Source organism: Odocoileus virginianus, chromosome 7, assembly GCF_023699985.2.
Source record: "Odocoileus virginianus isolate 20LAN1187 ecotype Illinois chromosome 7, Ovbor_1.2, whole genome shotgun sequence".
Classification (NCBI taxonomy): Eukaryota; Metazoa; Chordata; class Mammalia; order Artiodactyla; family Cervidae; genus Odocoileus; species Odocoileus virginianus.
In genome coordinates, this window is record NC_069680.1 from 25,270,032 (window position 1) to 25,291,522 (window position 21,491).

At 54.1% G+C, this 21,491-nt stretch overlaps 1 protein-coding gene across 2 annotated transcripts in view; it reads left to right on the plus strand.

The window, feature by feature from the left end:
- Nucleotides 1–3,610: 3,610 nt before the first annotated feature.
- The window catches only part of GPR26 (G protein-coupled receptor 26), a 33,996-nt gene continuing 16,115 nt past the window's right edge, over nucleotides 3,611–21,491 (plus strand). For both annotated transcript variants that reach the window (XM_070470376.1, XM_070470375.1), the window contains exons 1-2: nucleotides 3,611–4,373; nucleotides 14,346–14,459. In XM_070470376.1, coding sequence (XP_070326477.1) covers nucleotides 3,706–4,373; nucleotides 14,346–14,459 — 782 coding nt within the window. In that variant the 5' untranslated portion in view covers nucleotides 3,611–3,705. The remainder of the gene's footprint in view (nucleotides 4,374–14,345; nucleotides 14,460–21,491) is intronic.

A 21,491-nucleotide genomic window follows, 5' to 3' on the forward strand; every position in this document is an offset into this window, starting at 1 on the left:
CTTCTTAATTAGCTTATACTGCCTTATTTATGGGGCTTCCCTGGTGGCCCAGATGGAAAAGAGTCCACCTGCAAGGCAGGAGGCCCAGGTTCTATTCCTGGGTCTGGAAGATCCCCTGGAGGAAGGAATGGGTTTTGATGCCAACTTGGCGTGACCTTGAGCAAGTTAAGGACATTTCTGGGTCTCAGCTCCTTCACCTCGTCAAGTTGGGATCATGATATCTGTGCTGAAGTGTTGAGGCAAGGATTCCCAATGACGTGTCTGTACAGCTGCCTCCATGTGGAACTGTATTAAACCATCAAAGCGGGTGAGACTCAGCCCTGCTGAGCCCTCCCTCGGGGCCCAGCGACAGCACTTAATGACTCATGTTAACACTGTCATGAATACCCCATCACTTCTCTCCAGCTCAGAGAAGCATGACATGCAGATCTGGCCACAGTGTAGCCCCCTGGCAGGCACACTCCAGGCCCTGAAGATTCATCTCCTGGCCAGGTGGGCCCCCATTCCTGAGGAGCAACAGAAACCCCGTATCAAAGCCGGGACACAGACAGGCATCTTGCTTCCTTGGTGAGTGTGACCTCATTGCTGGTCTGCAGCAGTCAGACTTGTGTTCAGTGAAGCCCAGCCTGGGGGCTGAGGACCTGGTCCTTAAGGAAACCAGCCCCCCACAGCAGCCCCCCATCTGGCCCCACCCTGGGAGAAGGAAATACTGTTCACAACCAGAAGAAAATGAGCTTCTTTTCTTTAGGAAACTGAGTTAAAATGTTCTGAGCATCTTTCTGCCGTCTTAACCTTTGCCTTTAAAAATCAGAAAGCAAATGATTTTCAAAATGACGTGTGTGTGCGTGTGTGTGTGTGTGTGTGTGTGTGAGTTCTTTGGTTTATGGCTGCTGTGCCTGGTTACCTGATTACCAAGATCATTTTGATGTTGCAAAGTTGAGATACTTTCAACTTCCAGACCAAGGACACCCACTTAAGAAAGTGACTGAGGACCTCTGGAGTATGCAGAAGGGGGGCAGTCTATGGAGTTAGAGACGCTGGCTTCATCCCTGGCCAGTTCTGTCACTTAATCTTTTTGAGTCTCAGTAGCCTCATCTCAAAAATGTGGATGAGAAGCTTTTTTTCTTGTCATTGTAGCAGGGATGAAATGGAGTGCAATAATGTTTGGACGGGTCTTATAAGCTCCACTGTGCCGTAAGAGATTAGTTAACACTTCACTCTGTACTTCCTACACATGCTGGTGACCCTCCAGCAGGAACCTCCAGGCCAGAGCATCAGGCCACTGCTGGAGGATGTACCACGTGATGAGCTGGCCTCCAGCCCCCCGCCCCCCACGACCTGACCACTTGGAGTTAGCTCCTCAGGGCATGGTCATGAACCACCCTCATCAGAATCACCTAAACAACTCACTAAATGCAGATTTCCAGACCGACCTCAGAAGTGTGACCCAGGAATCTAACTCTTAACCAGCACCCCAGTTTCTCAGGTGATTCTGATAAATCCTGAAGTACAAGAAGAGTAAATCCAACAGTGCTCATAGCAATGTGTTTAGCTCACGCATTTATTCCACAAACAGTACCTGGTCACCTATCTCTTGTTAGGGGCTACTTGTGGGAACAAAGTCTTTGGGAGCAAGTGAGATATGCAGGTGAATATCTCACTCTGATGCCAAGTATCTAATGAAGACACAGCCAACCCTGAAGTCAGCAGGCCACGTGATGGGCCAAGTGATGAGGAGATGGCTGGCTTCCGGTTCATTTCCTCCTCTGGTGGGCAAAGCGCTGCGCACACAGCGTCTTGTTATTTCTTACCAGAACCCTGAGAGGCAAAGGACAATGAGGCTCCGTGAGGTCCAGTAACTTGCCAGGATCCTGTGACATCAGTGGTGTGTTGGTAGAGGTTCAGTCACAGGGTAAGAGGGGGGTCCTGATCCACACACCCTCCCCCTGGGATCTTTTTCTAAGATCTGTTGATTTATTTTTGCCTGCACTGGGTCTTCGTTGCTGCACGCGGGCTTTCTCTAGCTGTGCTGAGTGGGGGCCTCTCTCCAGTGGCAGGGCACCGGCCTCCGCCCGTGGTGGCCTCTCTTGTTCCAGCCTGAGAGCTCTCGAGTGCAGCTTCTGTAGTGACAGTACACGAGCCCAGCTGCCCCTTGACATGTGAGATTTTCCGGGAGCAGGGTTTGAACCTGCGTCTCCTGCATTGGCAGGCAGATTCTTAGCCACTGGATCACTTGGGAAGCCCTCCTCCTGGGGTCCTGACAGAAAGACAGAAGGGCCACAGTTGGTGCACGCTTTCCCGGGCAGGAGCTGGGAGCCTGCCTGCTCAGAGTTCTCGGGGTCTCCACCAAGCCACACCAGCCACCCTCTTGCCCTTTTTCTGAAGAGTTCCTGCAGGGTGTGTCATTCAGGTCCCTCACAGCCTGGCCGCAGCTGCCCCACGAGACCCAAAGCACATGGTGTGTGGGCTGGCAGATGGCCACAGGGGAGCCTGGGCTGGGAGTGCTGAGTATCAGCCACCCCAGGGCTCTGCTGAGACTAGCCTTGGACAGGCAGAGGCATCCATCCACCTGTGAGCGCTCAGGGTCAGATAAAGGCCTCTCTGGTCTAGGGGATGTCTCAGCATCACCCCAGCAGGCTTGAGGATGCGGCTGAAGCCCAGGCTGAAGGGCGGCGGGAAGACAGCCCCGTGAACCAAGCGCCCCCAGGAGGGTAGCACCTGCCCCGGGGACAGGCTGGGGAGGCCCTGGGAGACATCCGGGGCCGGGGCCTTGATCACAGAGGTTGGAGAGAGGTGTGTTTGTTCCCTTTTTGGCAAAGGGAGCCCACCTGAGCTCCCCAGGCTCAGCCCAGAGAGGGAGAAACTTCAGCGCCGCGAAGCCCCGAGGGACAGGTGGGGCAGGACCTCCCCGTCCGCGTCTGGCCAGGCTGGGGCTGCGGCTCGGACGGGTAGCCCTGCGGCATGAAGGTGCCCAGGCATCCCTCCCTTTTCTCGGGCAGACTTCCTTGACTCAGCCTGTCTTTGACACACATTCGGGGAGGATTGGGGAGTGGGGGTGGGAGACAGGAAGCTACCAAGAGCCAATCACCCCGCACCGGAGCCTTCAGGGCTGGTTCTTTCTGAGTGTGTGTGTGTGTGCGCGCGCGCTCGCGCGCCTCAGCGGGGAATTTCTGTGATAGAAGCAGCCAGATTCTGGAGTGAGCCAGACGAGAGGAGAGGGAAGAACAAGAGGGGAGGAGAAAACTGGTGAGGGGTGCGGGAGACAGACGGAGAGAACAGCAGTGGGTGAGAAAGAAAGCACAGCAGAGGGGAGAGAGAGTAAGTGGGGAGGAAGGCAGAGAGGAAAGCGAGGAGAGCAAGCAGCAGAGAACGGGAGGCAGAGAAAGCAAGGTTGCAGGAGGGGCCGCGGAGACCGGGACGGAGCGCGGAGGGATGGGGTGAGAGGCGGCCGCCGGCGCCCGCAATCGGGGATCCGAGGGCGCGCAAAGCTCCGGGTTCGGCGGCGCACGGGCGGTTGCCCGGGAGGTGGCGCCGGGCTCCGGGGTGGCCGTGCGCCCTCTCCGGGGGGCGGGGAGCGGGAGCCATGGCGGCGGGGGCCGGGGGGCGCGGGGCGGCGGCGCGGCCGCCGAGGGGCTGAGCCGGCGGCGGGCTGCGCCATGGCGGCGCGGGGCGGCGGGCCCTGAGCGCCGGCGGCGGGCGCGCACCATGAACTCGTGGGACGCGGGCCTGGCGGGGCTGCTGGTGGGCACGATGGGCGTCTCGCTGCTGTCCAACGCGCTGGTGCTGCTCTGCCTGCTGCATAGCGCCGACATCCGCCGGCAGGCGCCGGCGCTCTTCACCCTGAACCTCACGTGCGGCAACCTGCTGTGCACCGTGGTCAACATGCCGCTCACGCTGGCCGGCGTTGTGGCCCAGCGGCCGCCGGCCGGGGACCGCCTGTGCCGCCTGGCCGCCTTCCTCGACACCTTCCTGGCCGCCAACTCCATGCTCAGCATGGCCGCGCTCAGCATCGACCGCTGGGTGGCCGTGGTCTTCCCGCTGAGCTACCGCGCCAAGATGCGCCTCCGCGACGCCGCGCTCATGGTGGCCTACACGTGGCTGCACGCGCTCACCTTCCCGGCCGCCGCGCTCGCCCTGTCCTGGCTCGGCTTCCACCAGCTCTACGCGTCCTGCACGCTCTGCAGCCGGCGGCCCGACGAGCGCCTGCGCTTCGCCGTCTTCACGGGCGTCTTCCACGCGCTCAGCTTCCTGCTCTCCTTCGTCGTGCTCTGCTGCACATATTGCAAGGTGCTCAAGGTGGCCCGCTTCCACTGCAAGCGCATCGACGTGATCACCATGCAGACGCTGGTGCTGCTGGTGGACATCCACCCCAGGTGAGGACGCGGGCAGGGGACTCGGTGGAGGAGCGGGGTTGGGGGGGGATCTTTGTCCGGGAAACAGGGTCCTTGACTCCCCCCAGGCTCCATCGTGCAGCTTTGGGCAAGCCCCTTTAACACCTAGCCTCTGTGTCCTCTTTGGAAAACTGAGGTGGGGGAAAGGGGCAACGTTGTGGGTCTCAAGACAGGTGCTTAGAGCATCAACCAAGCAGGACCACCCAAAAGGTGGGTGAGATATGAACGAATACGTTCCATGACTCATCGGGATGGAAACCACAGAGAATCGGAACTTTGCTGGACCTCTTATTTTCCGTGTGTAGTGTTCACTTTAAGTAACAGCGTATAGGAAGGCAGTGATCTCTGTTCACTGCTGAAGGCCTTTGCACGGCTCTCTTCAGGCCCTGAGAGCCTGGCCGGGATGCTTGGGGTGCTGCTGAGAGCTCTTCAGACAGCAGCCTGCCACTCTGCTGGCTCTTTCCTTTCTCCGGTGCCTGGCACTGCCTCTGTCTCCTGCTCATGTGTGTGCGCCCGAGGGAGGGAGGAAGAGAGAGAGTCCTGGGCGGCCCTTCCTCTGTGGTCCTTAAAGGAGCCTCCAAGGGCTCTGGGGTGGGGGTGGGGGTGGGGGTGGGGGGTTGGCCTCCTGCCCCTCCCAGACAGCGCCCTCTGGTGTCTCCTGGACTTGGGAGTCCCTGCAGAGGAAGGGTGTCATCCTGAGGCTCCCATGGCGAAACCTGCCCACCCACCTCCATCCTCCCGTGGCTGCTGTTCTTCAGGAAGGCAGCTCGGGCCGGGCAGTGCAGGTTAGGGTGCCTCCCCCTCCCCGACCCCAGCAGGTCCTACCATGCCCCCCGCCCCCCAACCCCCAGCCTCTCAGGGACAGAAGGCGGAAAGACTCTTAGCTGAGCTGTCCCGAGAGCACCTTGGCTTTCCTCAGGAGGAGAGGGGAGTGAGGAGGGGACCTGCTGCTGGGTCCCTGTTCTCTAGACTCTGCTATTTTATGTCCTGATGCTCCAGACCCTTGAAGGGTGAGGCAGGCAGAGAGGACCGGTGCACGGGAGGCCAGGGGCCAGGGAGGGAGCTCGGTCCCCAGGGTGCGAATGCCTCCCGGGTCGCAAGCTCCTAGTGAGGGGAGTCAGTCTGGCCAAAGGCTCCTTCAGTTCTGAGTTATTCTGCGCATGGGCAAAAAACAAAGACCTTGAGCTTCACTCTGTCTGAACACAGAAGGGCATGTAAGCCTGTGTTCACTGTTCCCCTCAGGATGGTCCTTGCAGATTACATGCCGGCCCAGAGCTTCTAGTTGCAGAATCTTCCTCCCAGAATCATGTACACCACGTCCATGTGAAAGTCACCAGGGCGTGCGAACCATGTATGAAAGCGTGTGAGCTTCTCACACACAGGCTTGCGTGCTCACATGTCAGCTGCATGTGTAACAGACCACAGGTGTGGTGCTCATGCACCGACGCAAAGCCTCGCCCTGCCTCGCGGCACGTGGCCATGCGTGGGTCAGTGTCACTTACGGATCGCTGTTCCCCTTCCCATCACCCTGGGGTGAGAGACCTCACTTGAGAAGGTGCGTCTTCCCTAGGACACTCACGGGGAGTGCTCTGGAAGCTCTAGGCAGTGTTTAACTCCCGGAACTTGAACGAGTGAGCCCACTCGTCAAGAACCTATCAGCGGAGGAGGGAATCAGCTGGGAAAGGAATCAGTTCTTATTTAGACCAGTACAAACCCCATCTCCTCTTTCCCTTCAACTTCCAGAACAGGAGGTCGGTGGCTCCTTTTCAACCCATTTAAGATGCTACTCAGTCATGTCCAACTCTTTGTGACCCCATGGACTGTAGCCCACCAGGCTCCTCTGTCCATGAAAATTTCCAGGCAAGAATACTGGAGTGGGTTGCTATTTCCTCCTCTAGGGGAATCTTCCCAACCCAGGGATCGAACCTGCATCTCTTGCGTCTCCTGCATTAACAGGCAGATTCTTTACCACTGCGCCACCTGGGTCGCCTCCAATCTTGCAGATGTCTCATGGACTCCAGACCAGACACCACAGAGAGAGCTCCCAGGGGAGTCAGGAGAAAAGACAGCTGCTCTGCTGGCCTCTGGGCCCCTCTTCCCTCCTCCACGCCCCTCCAGGGTGATGTTCACTGCTTTTGAGCCCCAGATGCCCCAAGAAAACCCTCTTCCCAGAGCCCTGGGGTCCTGCAGGGCCAAGGAGCAAGGGCAGCCTGCAGTAGGGAGAGGAAGGGCTTTCTGGGGGTTGGGGGGATTGTCTTTTGCTGATTCCAACAGGTCCCGCTGGCGGAGGCTGGTCTGAGGTTACTGAGGAGTGGGCGGGCACGACAGCACTGTCCCTTCAGTGACCACAGCCTGCCTTTTTCTATGGGGTCCACTCCCAGAGGGAGAGCACGGGCAGTGGCCACACAGGAGGGCACCAGCTCTGGGACAGTGGATCCACAGGCTTCTTTCTTGGAGGCTCCAAACTCTTCCTCCCTGCAAGTGAGAAATGGCAGAGCTAGCTCGGGGATAGCGGGGGAGGAGGCTGCTCCTAGCCCCCCCACCCCCCACCCCAAACCTCTGGCACTAAGGCTTCAGGCAGCTTCCAGGACCAGTTGGTGCTGGGAGCTGGGGGAGTCCAGTCCCGATCAGTAGCAGTCAGGCTTGCTTGTGCAGGGTGGCGGGTCAAGGTGACTTTGGAAGGTTCCCTTCAGAGCCACCACTCTGCTGGCCTCCTGGGACTTAATTTTGAGTTTCCCTGAGGCCCAGGGTGGCATTCGTCAGGAAGCGCCGAGTGATGCCGGCTCTTCCTGCGGAGCATTTCACAGGAGAATGATGGGCTGGGTTCCTCTGCTTCAGCACCACCTCAAGGTCAGGGACTCTCTGCTCTAAGTTGAATCAGGGACCCTGAGAGACCTCCTCTACTCCTGTCTTTCTGGAGTGGTCTCTCGGGTTACCGCAGTCATGAGGGAATTGGGAATTACTAATGGTTTTTACCCACCTGGTCTCTAACCACTCTGTCTACTGGGTTCAGGTCTCCCAGATCACAACTTGCAACCGACTATAGTCAGATCCTGTCTCTGGTGCCCCCAGGGAGGCGGACGGGGAACCCTGGATGGGGAGCCCTGCTGGGGGGCCCTGCATGGGGATCCCTGGTGTTGATGCCGCAGCCCTGCTCTCCGCGTCCAGCTGAGGGCGCCACTCGCCAGCACAGGTTCATGACTTCAGACTGGACCTTTGGTGAAACACACATTCTTGTGATCAGGGGTTACAGGGTGAGAGCTGAGCCGGAGAGCGTCAGAACTGTGCAGAGCTGGACGGAGGGCCCTCCCGTGCTGTTGATCTTGTAGGTGAAGAAGTTGCGACCCCCAGGACCAACGGACCTAGATTGTGACTCCACCCAAATCTCACACCTAGGTCTGCCTCAAGGTTTATGGATTATGCGGCGATAGTGCAAATGGAGTTTCACAAGCCATCTACATGAATATTGAGAATTTCTAAATTCACCTTTCAGTTCAGTTCAGTTGCTCAGTCGTGTCTGACTCTTGGCAACCCCACGGGCTGCAGCACACCAGGCCTCCCTGGCCATCACCAACTCCCAGAGCTTACTCAAACTCCTGTCCATTGAGTCGGTGATGTCATCCAACCATCTCATCCTCTACTGTCCCCTTCTCCTCCTACCTTCAGTCTTTCCCAGCATCAGGGTCTTTTCAAATGAGTCGGTTCTTTGCATCAGGTGGCCAAAGTATTGGAGTTTCAGCTTCAGCATCAGTCCTTCCAATGAATATTCAGGACTGATTTCTTTTAGGATGGACTGGTTGGATCTCCTTGCAGTCCAAGGGACTCTCAAGAGTCTTCTCCAGCACCACACTTCAAAAGCATCAATTCTTCGGGGCTTACAATCTGTTAAATGAAAGATGTTGTAGCCTTCTGCCTTGAGAAATACACATTTATAATGCTCTGCAAGGCTGCGTTAAAACTGAGGGTTCTCAGGCTGCTTGAACACGGTGGGGAGAGCAGAACTGGCCTTGTGCACACAGCCCGCCTGCCTCGTCTCCCAGCCTGGGTCCCCCAGCACAGAAAGGGGCCTCTGTTGTACAAAGTGGACACTGCAGGATTTGCGTCCATGTGTTGGTCACAGATGCCTTGTCTCTGGTCTCCAGCCGAGCACAGAGGTGGCACAGTCCACCCTTAGGAGGACGAGCCCAAGGATGATGCCTGCACACCTTCTAGAAGCAGGACCAGGGCACTGGGGCAAAAAACTCCATGTCCCTAGAGCTTGGTGTGGGCTTCCCAGGTGGTGCTAGTGGTAAAGAACCAGCTTGCCCATGCAGGAGACACAAGAGACTTGGGTTCGATCCCTGGGTCGGGAAGATCCCCTGGAGGAGGGCATGGCAACCCACTCCAGTACTCTTGCCTCGAGAATCCCAGGGACAGAGGAGCCTGGTGGGTTTCTGTCCACAGAGTTGCAAAGAGTGGGGCATGACTGAATGACTTAGCGCGCACACACACACACACACACACACACACACCCCGAGCTTGGTCTAGGATGGAGCATGTGGGCTCTGAGTGTGCCCATCCCCTTAGCCCCAAACTCTTCATTTCCTGGGGAGCCCTGTGCCCCTCGGTATCCAGGGCCCAGGACAGGCCCCCACTTTTCAGGTCTCAGGGCAGGATTGCTCACACCAGTCCTGACCCCAAACTCGAGGCTTTTCTCCACAATCAGCCCACCTTTGTCCTAGCCTTTTGTTTCATTTTCCTAAAAGCCAGAAGGCAAATCCAGATGTCTCTCTGAGTCCTGGGCCAACTACTGTCCTCTGGGAGTCAGTCAGGACCCACCCCACATGTTTTAGCCACAGTCACCTCATGTACTGACTTTTCAGATATCCCCAGGGTTATCCATCCCTCTGCCTCATTCCTGAAACCTCCTGGGGAACATATCTTTGATCCCACATGTTACCATGCTGGAGAGCCCATCTCCTTTTGGCTCAAGGGAAGGCCGTGTCTTGTCACGGCCTTTGGGACCAACTCCTCCCCTGCCCCAAGACGCGCGCGTGCACACACACACACACACACACACACACACACACACACACACAGAGGCACTGTGCTTGCACTCTGGGCCAATGAACCTGGCCAAGAGAGCTTCGAGCCTCTCACCCTCTGCACTGCATGGGGGGCCAGACTCAAGCTCAGACCTTACCTGGCAACAGTGTCTAGTCCCAGTGCACACTCTCTCTCATAAATGTAGGAAGAGAGTTTTTCCAGTGGGAGGGAGTTTGGGGGTTCAAGGTAGTGCTGGACCATAGCCATTGTTTCACAGATCTGTGCGGGATGAACAGTCCTTAGGATCCACACGGAATGAGTGCTGACTCTGAGTCAAGCCCTGTCTTAGCTCCTTCTGGGGCGTTTACTTAGTTAGTCTCAATAGGATCCTGCCACACAGGTACTTGCATTGTCCCCATTTTAGAAATGGAGAGGCTGGTGCACAAAGAGCTGTGTAACTTGCCTAAAGCCCACAACAGGTCAGTGCAAGATGCATAGATTTAAGCCCAGAGGTCTGGCTCTGGTGGTACTTCTGTGTTAGTGTTAACTCAGTATTAATAGAAAGGACTCCAGGCCATGGAAGGGTTCACAGCTTGACATCTTTTGACAAGCCTTGCTTTGTCTGAAAGGCTCAAGATTCTTAAGTCTCAGCTTTAAAAAAAATCTGTGCTAGAGCAGATTTCTACTATCGTCTCTTTTGATAAGGTCACTTTAAAATGATTGAGTATTAATTTTCTTAAGGGTTGTTCATTAATTCAAATGGTATACTCTTGTTACATTTTTCTGGGTACAAGATGTTGAGCTTTGTAGTGTGGGAACTCAAAGAAGGAATGTGTTTGTGGGTGTCTGCTGTTTAATCCTTCTCTCCTACACAGAGCTTTGCAGGAACAGATAAAATGAATTCCCCACAGGTTTTTACAATGAAGAGTGCCCTTGATCATACTAGCCTCTGAAGGGTCTGTTTTATTCCTTGGAGAGTCCCTGAGATGTTTCTGTTTATCCTTCTGAGGACCTTCAAAGCTTTAACCAATGTCTGTCTTTAAATATTCCGCAAGGCTCAGGGGCAGGATTGTCTGGTGTGGTGGGAAGAAGAGATGCTGCTTCTGGGGAGACAGTTGGGTCCTCAGGTCCTCAGCAGGAACCCAAGTCCCCCCTCAAGGGTGGGGATGAGGGGCAGAGGAAGCTCCTCCCTCCTCCAGAGCTGGGTAGCAGGTGAGTCACTTCTGTCCCTGCTAAGTGGCCGCTCTAGCTGTAGTCCTGTGAAATCCACCTCCGATAAATGAGGAACCAGATTCAGAGAGGTTGAGTGACTTCTCTGAGGCCACACAGCTGTGAGGCCACAGCTGGGACTAGGACACATAGCCAGGGCTTGTTTACTGATCAGGGTTACTCTAAAATGTCTGAGAAATGGAAAATATGGTTGGGGGTCACACCCCGGAGGAGGGAGGGCCAGCTTCCAGGGTCACCACCAGTTTCTCTGCTGCCCCTTGATGAGTCGTTTACAGTATGACTTTGGTCCTCACTTTCAAGATGTCCAAATCCTATACTCCTTTCAGCGGGTGAGTGTACTCGATGTCTCGGGATTCCCAGCTCACACCCCCACATCTCCTGCAGTTCCTACACTGATTGCACCGAGAGTTTTGAGAGAAGGATTCATTATTAAAACAAGCAGTGCTGTGTTGTAAAGAATGTACCAGACACGCCGCGAGGGTGACTGTTGTCTTGATTGGCCTGGGACTGTGAGGGCTGCCAGAATGTGTAACTTTGAGCTTGAAAACCAAGACCATCTCAGGCAGTGCAAGGTGGGCAGGTCACCTCACTGCACCCAGCCCTCCAGGGTGGGGACCCGTGCCTTCTCTCCATGCCCACTTGTATCTGCACAAGTCACAAGAGCTAGAGGTCTTTGCAAGAAGATGCTGCAGACACCCAGGTGTGACTGGAAAGTGAAGAGATTTACGATGACTCTCGCTGTGTGACTTTAGGCAAAATCGCCCTTCTGTCCTCTGCCTCCTTGGTTGTATGTTTGCTTCAGATTTTCTGAAAGAGATGATGTGCATACATCCTCAGGGAGGTGTAATGACCTCAGTGAGTTGACAGGTGACACTCAGAGTCAGACGACCTGGGTTCAACTACTGCCGTCACTTAGGGAGACCAACTATCCTGGGTTGCCCGAGACAGAGAGTGGTCCCCAGATGTGAGACTCTCTGTTTGGAAAACCAGACGGTCCTGTGTATACCATCCAGGCTGCAGGACTTCTAGTGCTAAACCTGGGACAGTCCTGATTACCCCGGGCAAGTCGGTCACCCTTCTGCCACCCTTCTCCCGATCACTGTGCGATCTTGAGCAAGTTACTTAACTTCTCTGTGCCTCAGTCTCCTTATCTGAAAAAGTGAAGATTACAGTTTTATCAGTCCTCATCTTATAGGACTGGGATTCCCTGGTGGCTCAGAACTAAAGCGTCTGCCTGCAATGCGGGAGACCTGGGTTTGGGAAGATCCCCTGGAGAAGGAAATGGCAACCCACTCCAGTATTCTTGCCTAGAAAATTCCATGGATGGAGGAGCCTGGTGGGCTACAGTCCATGGGGTCGCAAAGAGTTGGACACGACTGAGCGACTTTACTTACTATCTTATAGAGATGTGAGTATCAAATCAATGAATGCCAGTGAAACCCTACCACAGTATCTAAGATGGTACATATATTAAAGATTCAAGAAATGTGGGTGGCTATTGATATGAGTTATTAGAAATTAATTCATAATGTGAGTCATGAGTAATACATTTCAGCCAGTATGAAATCTGTTTGTACTGGGCCAGACTCCAGTTCTCAGCTTTCTAAATTCCTGGAAGGATACAGTCAAGGGAGAAAAAAAAATTCTGCAGGAGTTTTAGGGGACCAGTCCAAACCAACATGTAATTGTCCATCTGTGATCAGAAATCTGATAGAGTCTTGATTAATTAGTAAGATGTTGGTCCTTGTGGAAGGAAGTGGGGGCTGCCTTGGTGTTCATGCTGCTCACGAGTCTGGCTCGTGAACGTTCTCCCCACTCCTTACTTTCATTGAACAGACTGACCTATTTTGGTGTCAGGTCACTGCAGCCTGGCTTCCCAAGAGGCTCAGTAGTAAAGAATTTTCTTGCCAATGCAGGAGACACAGGTGATGCAAGTTCAATCCCTGGATTGGGAAGATCCCCTAGAGAAGGAAATGGTATCCCACTCCAATATTCTTGCCTGGAGTATCCCATGGACAGAGGAGCCTGGTGGGCTACAGTCCATGAGGCCACAAAGAGTCAGACACAACTGAGACACTGAACACGCACGCATGCACACACTGCAGCCCCGGCCTGACTTCTGCCAAGTCATCTTCACTCCTGGATAACTCTGTCCACAGTCTTCTTCCCTGTCCACTTCTGCAATCATGTCATTTATTTTAATGTATGCCTGTGGCCGATTCATACTAATGTATGGCAGAAACCATCACAATATTGTAATTATTCTCCAATTAAAATAAATCAGTGTGTTTTTTAATTGTAAAGAAAAATAAGTAAACAGTAGGAACACATGGCCACGCTGGGCCCTGGAATCTGGAGGACGTGACGCCTCGCTTGTGGAGATAGCCAGCCTGGCTGTTGCTTGTTCATTTTCACGAGGCTGCAGGGAAGGGGTCGCAAGAACCACTGCTCCCAGCTGGCCTGAGATGTCTGTTCTCGAAAGGCGGGGAGCAGAGCAGAGTCAGGAACAGGGTGTGGTTAGGGGTGCAGGTGGGCGTCTTCAGAGCCGTGTCCCCGATTCTCCAGGGACTTAATGGTCTTGTATCTTCACCGAGTTTCATCTCTGAAGGAATCTGGTAACTTCTTCAGTCACCTGATAATGTGATGTCTGTAGCCCTGGGCTGTCTGGGGCTCTGGGGTGGAAGAAATAGGGCTGAAGGTGTGGAGGAAAGGAAGTCCGGGCCACACTGCATGCAAGGTCCAGGCTGTCCCAGCTGGAGGGAACCTGCCTCCAGTCACCCAGACACGCATTCAGATTCTGCAACCGTGGTCTTCATTGTAAAGCAGGACAAGTAACACCCACCTGGCAGGATAAAAAGATAAAGAATTGGAGACAAGAATTAGATAAGGTAAAGGGAAGAATTAGAGATACTACCTAGGGAGTGTGTTTATTTGCACTTGCTCCCGCACTGTGCTAATTGCTTTTTTTGCTTCAGGCATTTAATTCTCAAAGCAGCCTTTTGCAACATTTTATCTCATTTTTATTTTTTTAATTGGAGAACAATTGCTTTACAATGCTGTCGAGTCCCCTCCCTCTGGTGGCTCCCTCCCACCCCACCCCCCATCGCGCCCCCTAGGTCATCACAGAGCACCGCGCTGAGGTACCCCTCTTGTCCAGAAGCTTCCCACTAGCTTATCTATTTTGCACATGGTAGTGTATACCCTACCAGGACTTCCCTGGTGGCTCAGATGGTAAAGCGCCTGACTGCAATGCCGGAGACCTGGGTTCGATCCCTGGGTCGGGAAGATCTCCTGGAGAAGGAAATGGCAACCCACTCCAGTACTCTTACCTGGAAAATCCCACGGACGGAGGAGCCTGGTAGGCTACAGTCCATGGGGTCGCAAAGAGCCAGACACGACTGAGCGACTTCACTTTCATGTCAGTGTATATTTGTCAGTCCTAATCTCCCAGTGGGTCCCACCCTCCCCTTGCCCTGTGTGCAGAGCTTCGTTGTGTTACTCTTCATGTTTTGCAGATGATGACCCAGTGATGTCAGACAAGGTACCCCAGGTCACATGCTCACAGCCCAGTTGAACGCACTTCTCTCTGGCTCCGTGGCCAGGTTCCCGCTCTCACGGCCACCACCTGCATGCGCGATAGTGAGCCCCGGTGACTGGCCAGCCCGCCCTGGGACTCACCTTCCCCTCTCTTGTGTACAGTGTGCGGGAACGCTGTCTGGAGGAGCAGAAGAGGCGGCGGCAGCGAGCCAGCAGGAAGATCAGCACCTTCATAGGCACTTTCCTCGTATGCTTTGCGCCCTACGTGATCACCAGGTGAGCTTGGCTGGCGCGCCCAGAGCTTGGAGCGGGTCGGGTTGGGCGCGGGGCTCCAGAGAGCCATACCAGCCCGCGTGGCCTTTAGCTGTGGTGGGCCTTGCTTGGCCACGTGCTTTCCAGAGGGTGGATCGGAGGATGAGAATGAACTTGACAAAGAGGGAGAAGGAGGCCATATGCTTTTGCTTTTCAGCCTCAGACTCTTCTGGATTAAACTTAGGACCAAAAGCTGGTGAAACTCCCCACTTGATTTCAAAGCACATCATTCTGATGTTCAGTCCCCAAACCCAGGAAGTTCTAAAGGAGAAGACAAGGGAGAAGAGATGGGGGAAAACAGCCTGCAGGAGGTGGGTTCTTACTGCCCGCTGAGTGCAGGAGAGCCCTGCCTGGAATCCCCGGCCCCAGGGTGCCACCTGCCCAGGGAGCAGGGCGCATGCTCTGTGCCCAGCCAGAGGGGCCCACCCGTCCCACGGCTCCGGGATCTGCCGCTGTGAGTCCAGGCGTTGTGGCTTGTCACGTCCTCTCCCTGTCCCCATCCCCCATGCCAGTCAAGTTTGCAGTACCATGGCCTCAGGGATGTACATTCCAGAAGCCAACCTCCTCCAACTACAGAATTTTCCTTACATGTTGTAGCCAGAAAAAAAAAAAAAAAAAAGTATTACCCAGTCAGTTTTGCTCACTGGAGAGGAAACACCCCTGCACACACAAATTTGTATCCAAAATGGCTTAAGTATTTGGAAAGGTGAAAATATAAAGCATTTTTTATGTTCTATTGGAAAGTGGATGTTGAACCTGGGCAGTAGGAGCTGTGCAGGGTTTTGTGTGTGTGTGTGTGTGTGTGTGTGTGTGTGTGAAAGAGGGAGCATATGGCCCATCCCCCAGCATCCCTCAGCCTCTCCTCAGCATCCCCAGAATTCCTCAGTATCCACTAGCACCTCCAGTATCCCTCAGCATCCCCCAGCATCCCCAGTATCCCCCCACATCCCCAGTATCCCTCAGCAGCCCTCAGCATCCCCCAGCTCCCCCCAGCATCCTCCTGCATCCCCCAGCATCTCTCAGCATCCCTCAGCATCCCCCAGAATCCCCCAGCATCTCTCAGCATCCCCAGTATCCCCCAGCATCCCTCAGCACCCTCAGTATCCCCCAGCATCTTCCTGCATCCTCAGGTGGCCGGGACCTGGAAGGGATGCCCTGCCTCACCATCCCCCAGAGAAGGATGGTGCTCCAGGGAGGAGAGGCTCACTGCCCAGGTCCCTCTGTCTCTCCCTGTCCCTCCTCACACTGAGCTGAAACCTGGCTCCCCATAGTTCCACCCACGCTGCCAATCCTGCTTTCTGCAGTCCAGGAGGACGTCTGTCCTGGGGGCCCTGCTGATGGGCTGGCAGTGAGCCGGGCTCCCTCTCAGCAGCGCCCGTCTTCTCTTCTCCAGACAGCACAAGCCCAGAGCATCTCTCACTGTCTTTTCTGTGGTAGCCACTCCCTCTGGGAGAAGGCTAGTGGGCTTGCCTCTTACTTTAAACGTAGGATGTCAGACTGTCTGCAGGTCTCTGGATGAGTCTGTCCTGAGCAGAGCAGATCCATCAGTTCTTCCTTCTAGAACTACCCACTAGACCTCAGCACTCCTGACAGTCTGTGTTCTGTGTGGGGGTGACCTGTGCATCATGAGATGTTGGCAGCCCCTCTGTCAGCTACCACTGCACACCAGCAGCACCTCTTCCCTCCTGCTCCGAGTTTTGACAACTAGAAATGTCTCCAGACACTGACAGATCTAGGCAACCTGGGGACCAGAACCACCCCTGGGTGGGAGCCCCTGGTGTAGGTCTGCCATGTCTAGCCAGGATGTCAGAACTTGCAGAGATGCGGGTTTCTGTGGGAGACGAAGCCCAGGCAGAACACAGGAGAGTGGGTTTCAGTTGCTCTCCGAGGGTGGGCTGCTGAGTTTGTCCGCCTGGGCTCTGAAGTTCAAATTCCAGCTCCTCTACTTCCTGCTAGCTGTGTGACCTTGAGCCAGTGATATTGCCTCTCTGAGCTTCCAGCCTGTCGTCTATAAACCAGAAGTGAGCAGTGCCTGCCCCTTAGGATTGTTGTAAGCGTTCAAGGGCTTCATGCCTGGGGAGCGTGCGTGTGTCACGGGCTTGGTCTGGATGCATCCACCCTCCCTCCCCTGCATACCACACCAGCCACGGTGCCTGGCCTGGGACTGGCTGGTGTGTGAACTAAAGGGGCCTAGATAGAGGGAGGAGAGATGAATCAGGAAGGGAGGGCATGTAGACACCCCTTCTCTTAGCTCCCACAGTAAAGGGGACTTGCGGGCTAATGAGGTGAACTTGAACCCTCAGAGGACAAAAAGTAATTCAACTCCAAATTTAAGATATTGGATTTTCCCTGGCTTAATCGCATTTCCCCACAAAATTTTCCTTTTTTCTGATTATAGCTCGCTTCCCTCTAATGGTGCCCAGAAAAAAAAAAAAAAAAAAAAAACTGTTTCAGTGAAATTGACGGTTGGTTCACAACTCAATATGTTCTCTCCAAATGGACATGGTGCATTTGGACTTTTAAAAAACACTCACAAAACTGTTCATCTTTTGTGGGGACAGATGGCAACTTACAGGGGAGGAAAAGCGATGCTTAGGAAACCCTGCGAAACCCTCCCCGCCCCCAGTGCCACCTCCCCATCCAGCCACTGCCTTGACTTTCTGGTGTGCGCGAAGGAACCATCCTAAACCAAGCTCAGAAAACATGCAAGTTCAGTTCAGTCACCCAGTTGTGTCTGACTCTTTGTGACCCCATGGACTGCAGCACGCCAGGCCTCCTGGTCCATCATCAACTCCCAGAGCTTACTCACACTCATGTCCATCGAGTCGGTGATGCCATCCAACCTTCTCATCCTCTGTCGTCCCCTTCTCCCGCCTTCAATCTTTCCCAGCATCAGAGTCTTTTCAGATGAGTCAGTTCTTCACATCAGGTGGCCAAAGTATTGGAGTTTGAGCTTCAGCATCAGTCCTTCCAATGAATATTCAGGACTGATTTCCTTTAGGTTGGATTGGTTACATCTCCTTGCAGTACAAGGGACTCTCAAGAGTCTCCCCCAACACCACAGTTCAAAAGCATCAATTCTTTGGCACTCAGCTTTCTTTAGAGTCCAACTCTCACATCCATACATGAGTACCGGAAAAACCAAAACATGAAAACATATACCATCATTTCATTTTGACGCATGTTTCCCCAGCACCTTTCCTGTGCGGAGCCTGAAGGAGACCCTTTAGGGGAGGCATGGCCTGGTGAGGTTCTGCAGGAGACCCCCTGTGAGGGGCGTGTGACCCTGTAGATATGGCCCTCCCACCTGGATGGACCAGCACGACACAGCATCTGATCCAGAAACGTCTCAGACTTCTGAGGCAGGAGTGAGTGAAGTGGGCGTGGCTATGCAGGGGGACAGTCCCAGCAGAAGGGACAGTGTGGGCCAGGTCTAGAGCCCCACAGGGGAGCCACTAGCCACGGGTCCCACTGAAATACTTGAACATGACTTGTCCAAAGTGAGATGCGCCGTAGGTATGACATGCATCCTGGGTTTCCAAGACTTAGCACGACTACACACACATATGTATATATGAGATTCCTGGTAGCTCAGCAGCCAAGAATCTGCCTGCAATGCAGGATACGCAGGTTCTATCCCTGGGTTGGGAAGATCCCCTGGAGAAGGAAATGGCATCCCACTCCAGTATTCTTGCCTGAAAAATCCCATGAACAGAAGAGCCTGGTGGGCTACAGTCCACGGGGTAGCCAGAGTCGGACAGGACCAGCTACTAAACCACCAATATATGTATAATATAAACTTTTCATGTTGATTCCATAGTGAAATCTTGAATATATTGAATTAAATAGGGTTTGTAATTAACATTAACTTCACATGTTTCTTTTCACACCTGTGGTTCACCCTTCTCTTTCTGTCGGATAGAGCTGGCCTCCAGTCAGAGAATCTGGGGTCCAGGCATGCCCATGTTCTTACTCCCAGCTCCCTCTTCCCCTTGACTTCTGAAAAAAGTGAAGTCGCTCAGTCGTGTCTGACTCTTTGCAACCCCATGGACTGTAGCCCACCAGGCTCCTCCATCCGTGGAATTTTCCAGGCAAGAAGACTGGAGTGGGTTGCCATTTCCTTCTCTAGGGGATGTTCCTGACCCAGGGATCGAACCCGGGTCTCCTGCATTGCAGGCAGACGCTTTATCCTCTGAGCCACCAGGGAGCTTGACCTCTCTCGATTGTTCTTTTCTGAGCAGGAGCACTTTGGTTCCTGGGATGGTCCTTCTGGCCGTGCTCCCAGAGCGCTCAGACGCCCTCCCTCCCCTCCTCCCCTGTCCAGCACCCTGTTCGGTGCGGCGTCTAGACGGGCAAGAATAAACAGTGGCTGAATCAGTGGCTTCCTCTGTGGATCAAGTGCATCAAGGCAGGAGTCCTCCAAGGGTCTGAATGAGGGGATGTCAGGTCCCAAGACAGGGTGATGGGGAGGGACTTTGTGGCTGGCAGATCTTTGTGGCTAATCCTCTTGAAATGACACCCATCTTGAAACCACCTTCCCCTGCCCACGCCCTACTGCCACTCCCCTTCCATGATTGAAGACAGAGTCCCACAAGGGGCCTAGTCTTTGCGGTAGCAGGGGCCCCAGGCACACCCCAGGCAGAGGGGCATGTGTGAACTTGCTCATCACATGCAGGGGACCTTGGGGGCTCCAGGTGTATGCTGGGTACGTCCAGGGTCACACCCGACCTACACCTCCAATGCCAGGGCGGTGGAACTGCTAAAACAGGTGAGGTGGGGTAGACTGGGGGTGGGGCAGAATTTGCTCTGACTCCCACCTCCAAGGAGCTGGACCCAAACTCTCCCATCTTACATTGAGTCAGGGCTGAGAACTGCACACTCATTGTGGGGAGAAGTCAGACTCTAGGAAGGAATGCATAAAATAACCCATGCAAGGCCTTCCTCATAGTGTACCCACCACTATCCCCAGCACCGGAATCAGGACCGCTCATATTTTTGGTGATAGTTGATTCTTCTCCTATTCTTCCCAAGCTGGTTTCCAAGTGTGGACACAATCGCCTTGGTCTCAGAAGTGAAGTCAGGTTCTGTTCTGGAAAGGTAGTTGAGAATTTAATTTCTTGTGGGAGATGATTCCCCATGGAAGACCTAGAGCCATGGGTTATGGAAATGGTAGTTTCTCTAGCAGCTGCTCATCCAGGGAGAGTGAGCTGATTGCAGGCCAACTGGGATCCACTGCATGTAGCAAGCCAGCACATTTGTTGAGATGGATTCTGAGGCCAATCCTGTGAGTGACTCGGCCAGGGTTCCAGCCAGGGTCTGCCTGGAGCCAAAGCCCACCCGTGGGGCCCCTTGCACCACATGGAGGTGTCTCCTTCCTCCCAGAGGATGTAGGAAGACACTTGGTGCCATGACCCACTCAGAACCACAAAGCTGCAACTTCTGTGAGGATTAAGATCAAGGTGCTCGAGTGGTACTTAAACCTCTCATTGAGCCGTCAGTACAGATACTACTATTTCCGGTAACTCCACAAGGACACCTCCGTCTATGCAGCCTGCCTTGCTACTTCTCCCCCTCGGATATTATGGGTGGAGACATGGGCAAGCCTGTGGGTTGATGTTAGATCAGCCATGGGAAACACTGGGGCTAGCAGAATCAGAACATCAAGAAAGAGAAGAAGCTTGTGCTGTGACATCTGCCCCCAATTTGAGCTGATCAGGAAGGTCCAGCTGGTGGGCAGGGGGTTCCTTCTCCTTATCCCCAGTCTGTCCACATCTGCCTGATAACTGTCTCAGGTCAGTTATCTGATGGAAGCACCATTCTTGGGTTAAGAACCACTGAAGTCTTCAAATAGATTCTCTGACTTCCCTTATTGGAGGATGTGGAGTCTCTATAACCATGCGTGCGTGCTAAGTCACTTCAGTCGTGTCTTACTCTTTGTGACCCTATAGATTGTAGCCCTCTGTCCATGGGACTCTCCAGGCAAGAATACTGGAGTGGGTTCCATCTCCTATTCCAGGGGATCTTCTTGATCCAGGTATTGAACCCTCGTCTATTATGTCTCCTGCATTGACAGGCAGTTTCTTTACCATTAGCAGTCACCTGGGAAGGCCCTTCATAACCATACCTATCACTTATTCAGCACCTATAGTGCAGCCAGGATATACCAGAACCTACCTGATTCTACTCTGTACAGCTCGCCTTCAAGGTGAGTGCTAGAATCCCCATTTACTGAGGGTCAACGAGGTGAGATGAGTGGCCCATGGCCATAGCAGTAGCAACTGGCAGATCCAAGGGTTCAAGGCCAGTGCCAGGCCTGTTGGCAAAAATTTAGCCCTGCGACCATTTACATCTCCAAAGCCTGGGGACCAGGCACTGAAAATATGGAAATGTTTGTCTGCAGGCTTTTGATTCAACTTCCTAGGCCCAGGCATCTTGGCATGAACCTGAACATAGTATCCAGACTCCTGTGGGTTAAAGCAGGTAGGTGAGTGAGTTCTTTCACTAGAAGCAGCAGTGTTTGCATGGAGTCACCTCTGACCTCCCACCAGGCTGACAGCGGCTTGTGTGGACCTGGAGTTGGGCCCGGAGGCCATCACTGCTGGCAGATGGAGTCACAGGCAGACTTGGGTGGCCCAACGCTGACCATGCATGCATACCTCTCAGATTCCCGCATTGCACCAACCAACCAAAAAGCCCCTTGCACCTGCATTTTGGGGCATGTCAGATGACAGAGGAATGCGTTGGAAACCTCCACCCTCACTCTTTTTATTTGTCTGGCTGCGTCGGGCGTTAGTTGTGGCGCACAGGATCTTTCGTTGCAGCGTGTGGACTCTCTAGTTGCAATGTGTGGTCTCAGTAGGTGCAGCACGTGGGCTTAGTTGCCCTAAGGCATGGGATGTGGGATCTTGGTTCCCCAGCCAGGGATCAAACCCACGTCCCCTGCATTGGAAGGCAGATTCTTAACCACTGGACCACCAGGGAAGTCCCCCCACCCTT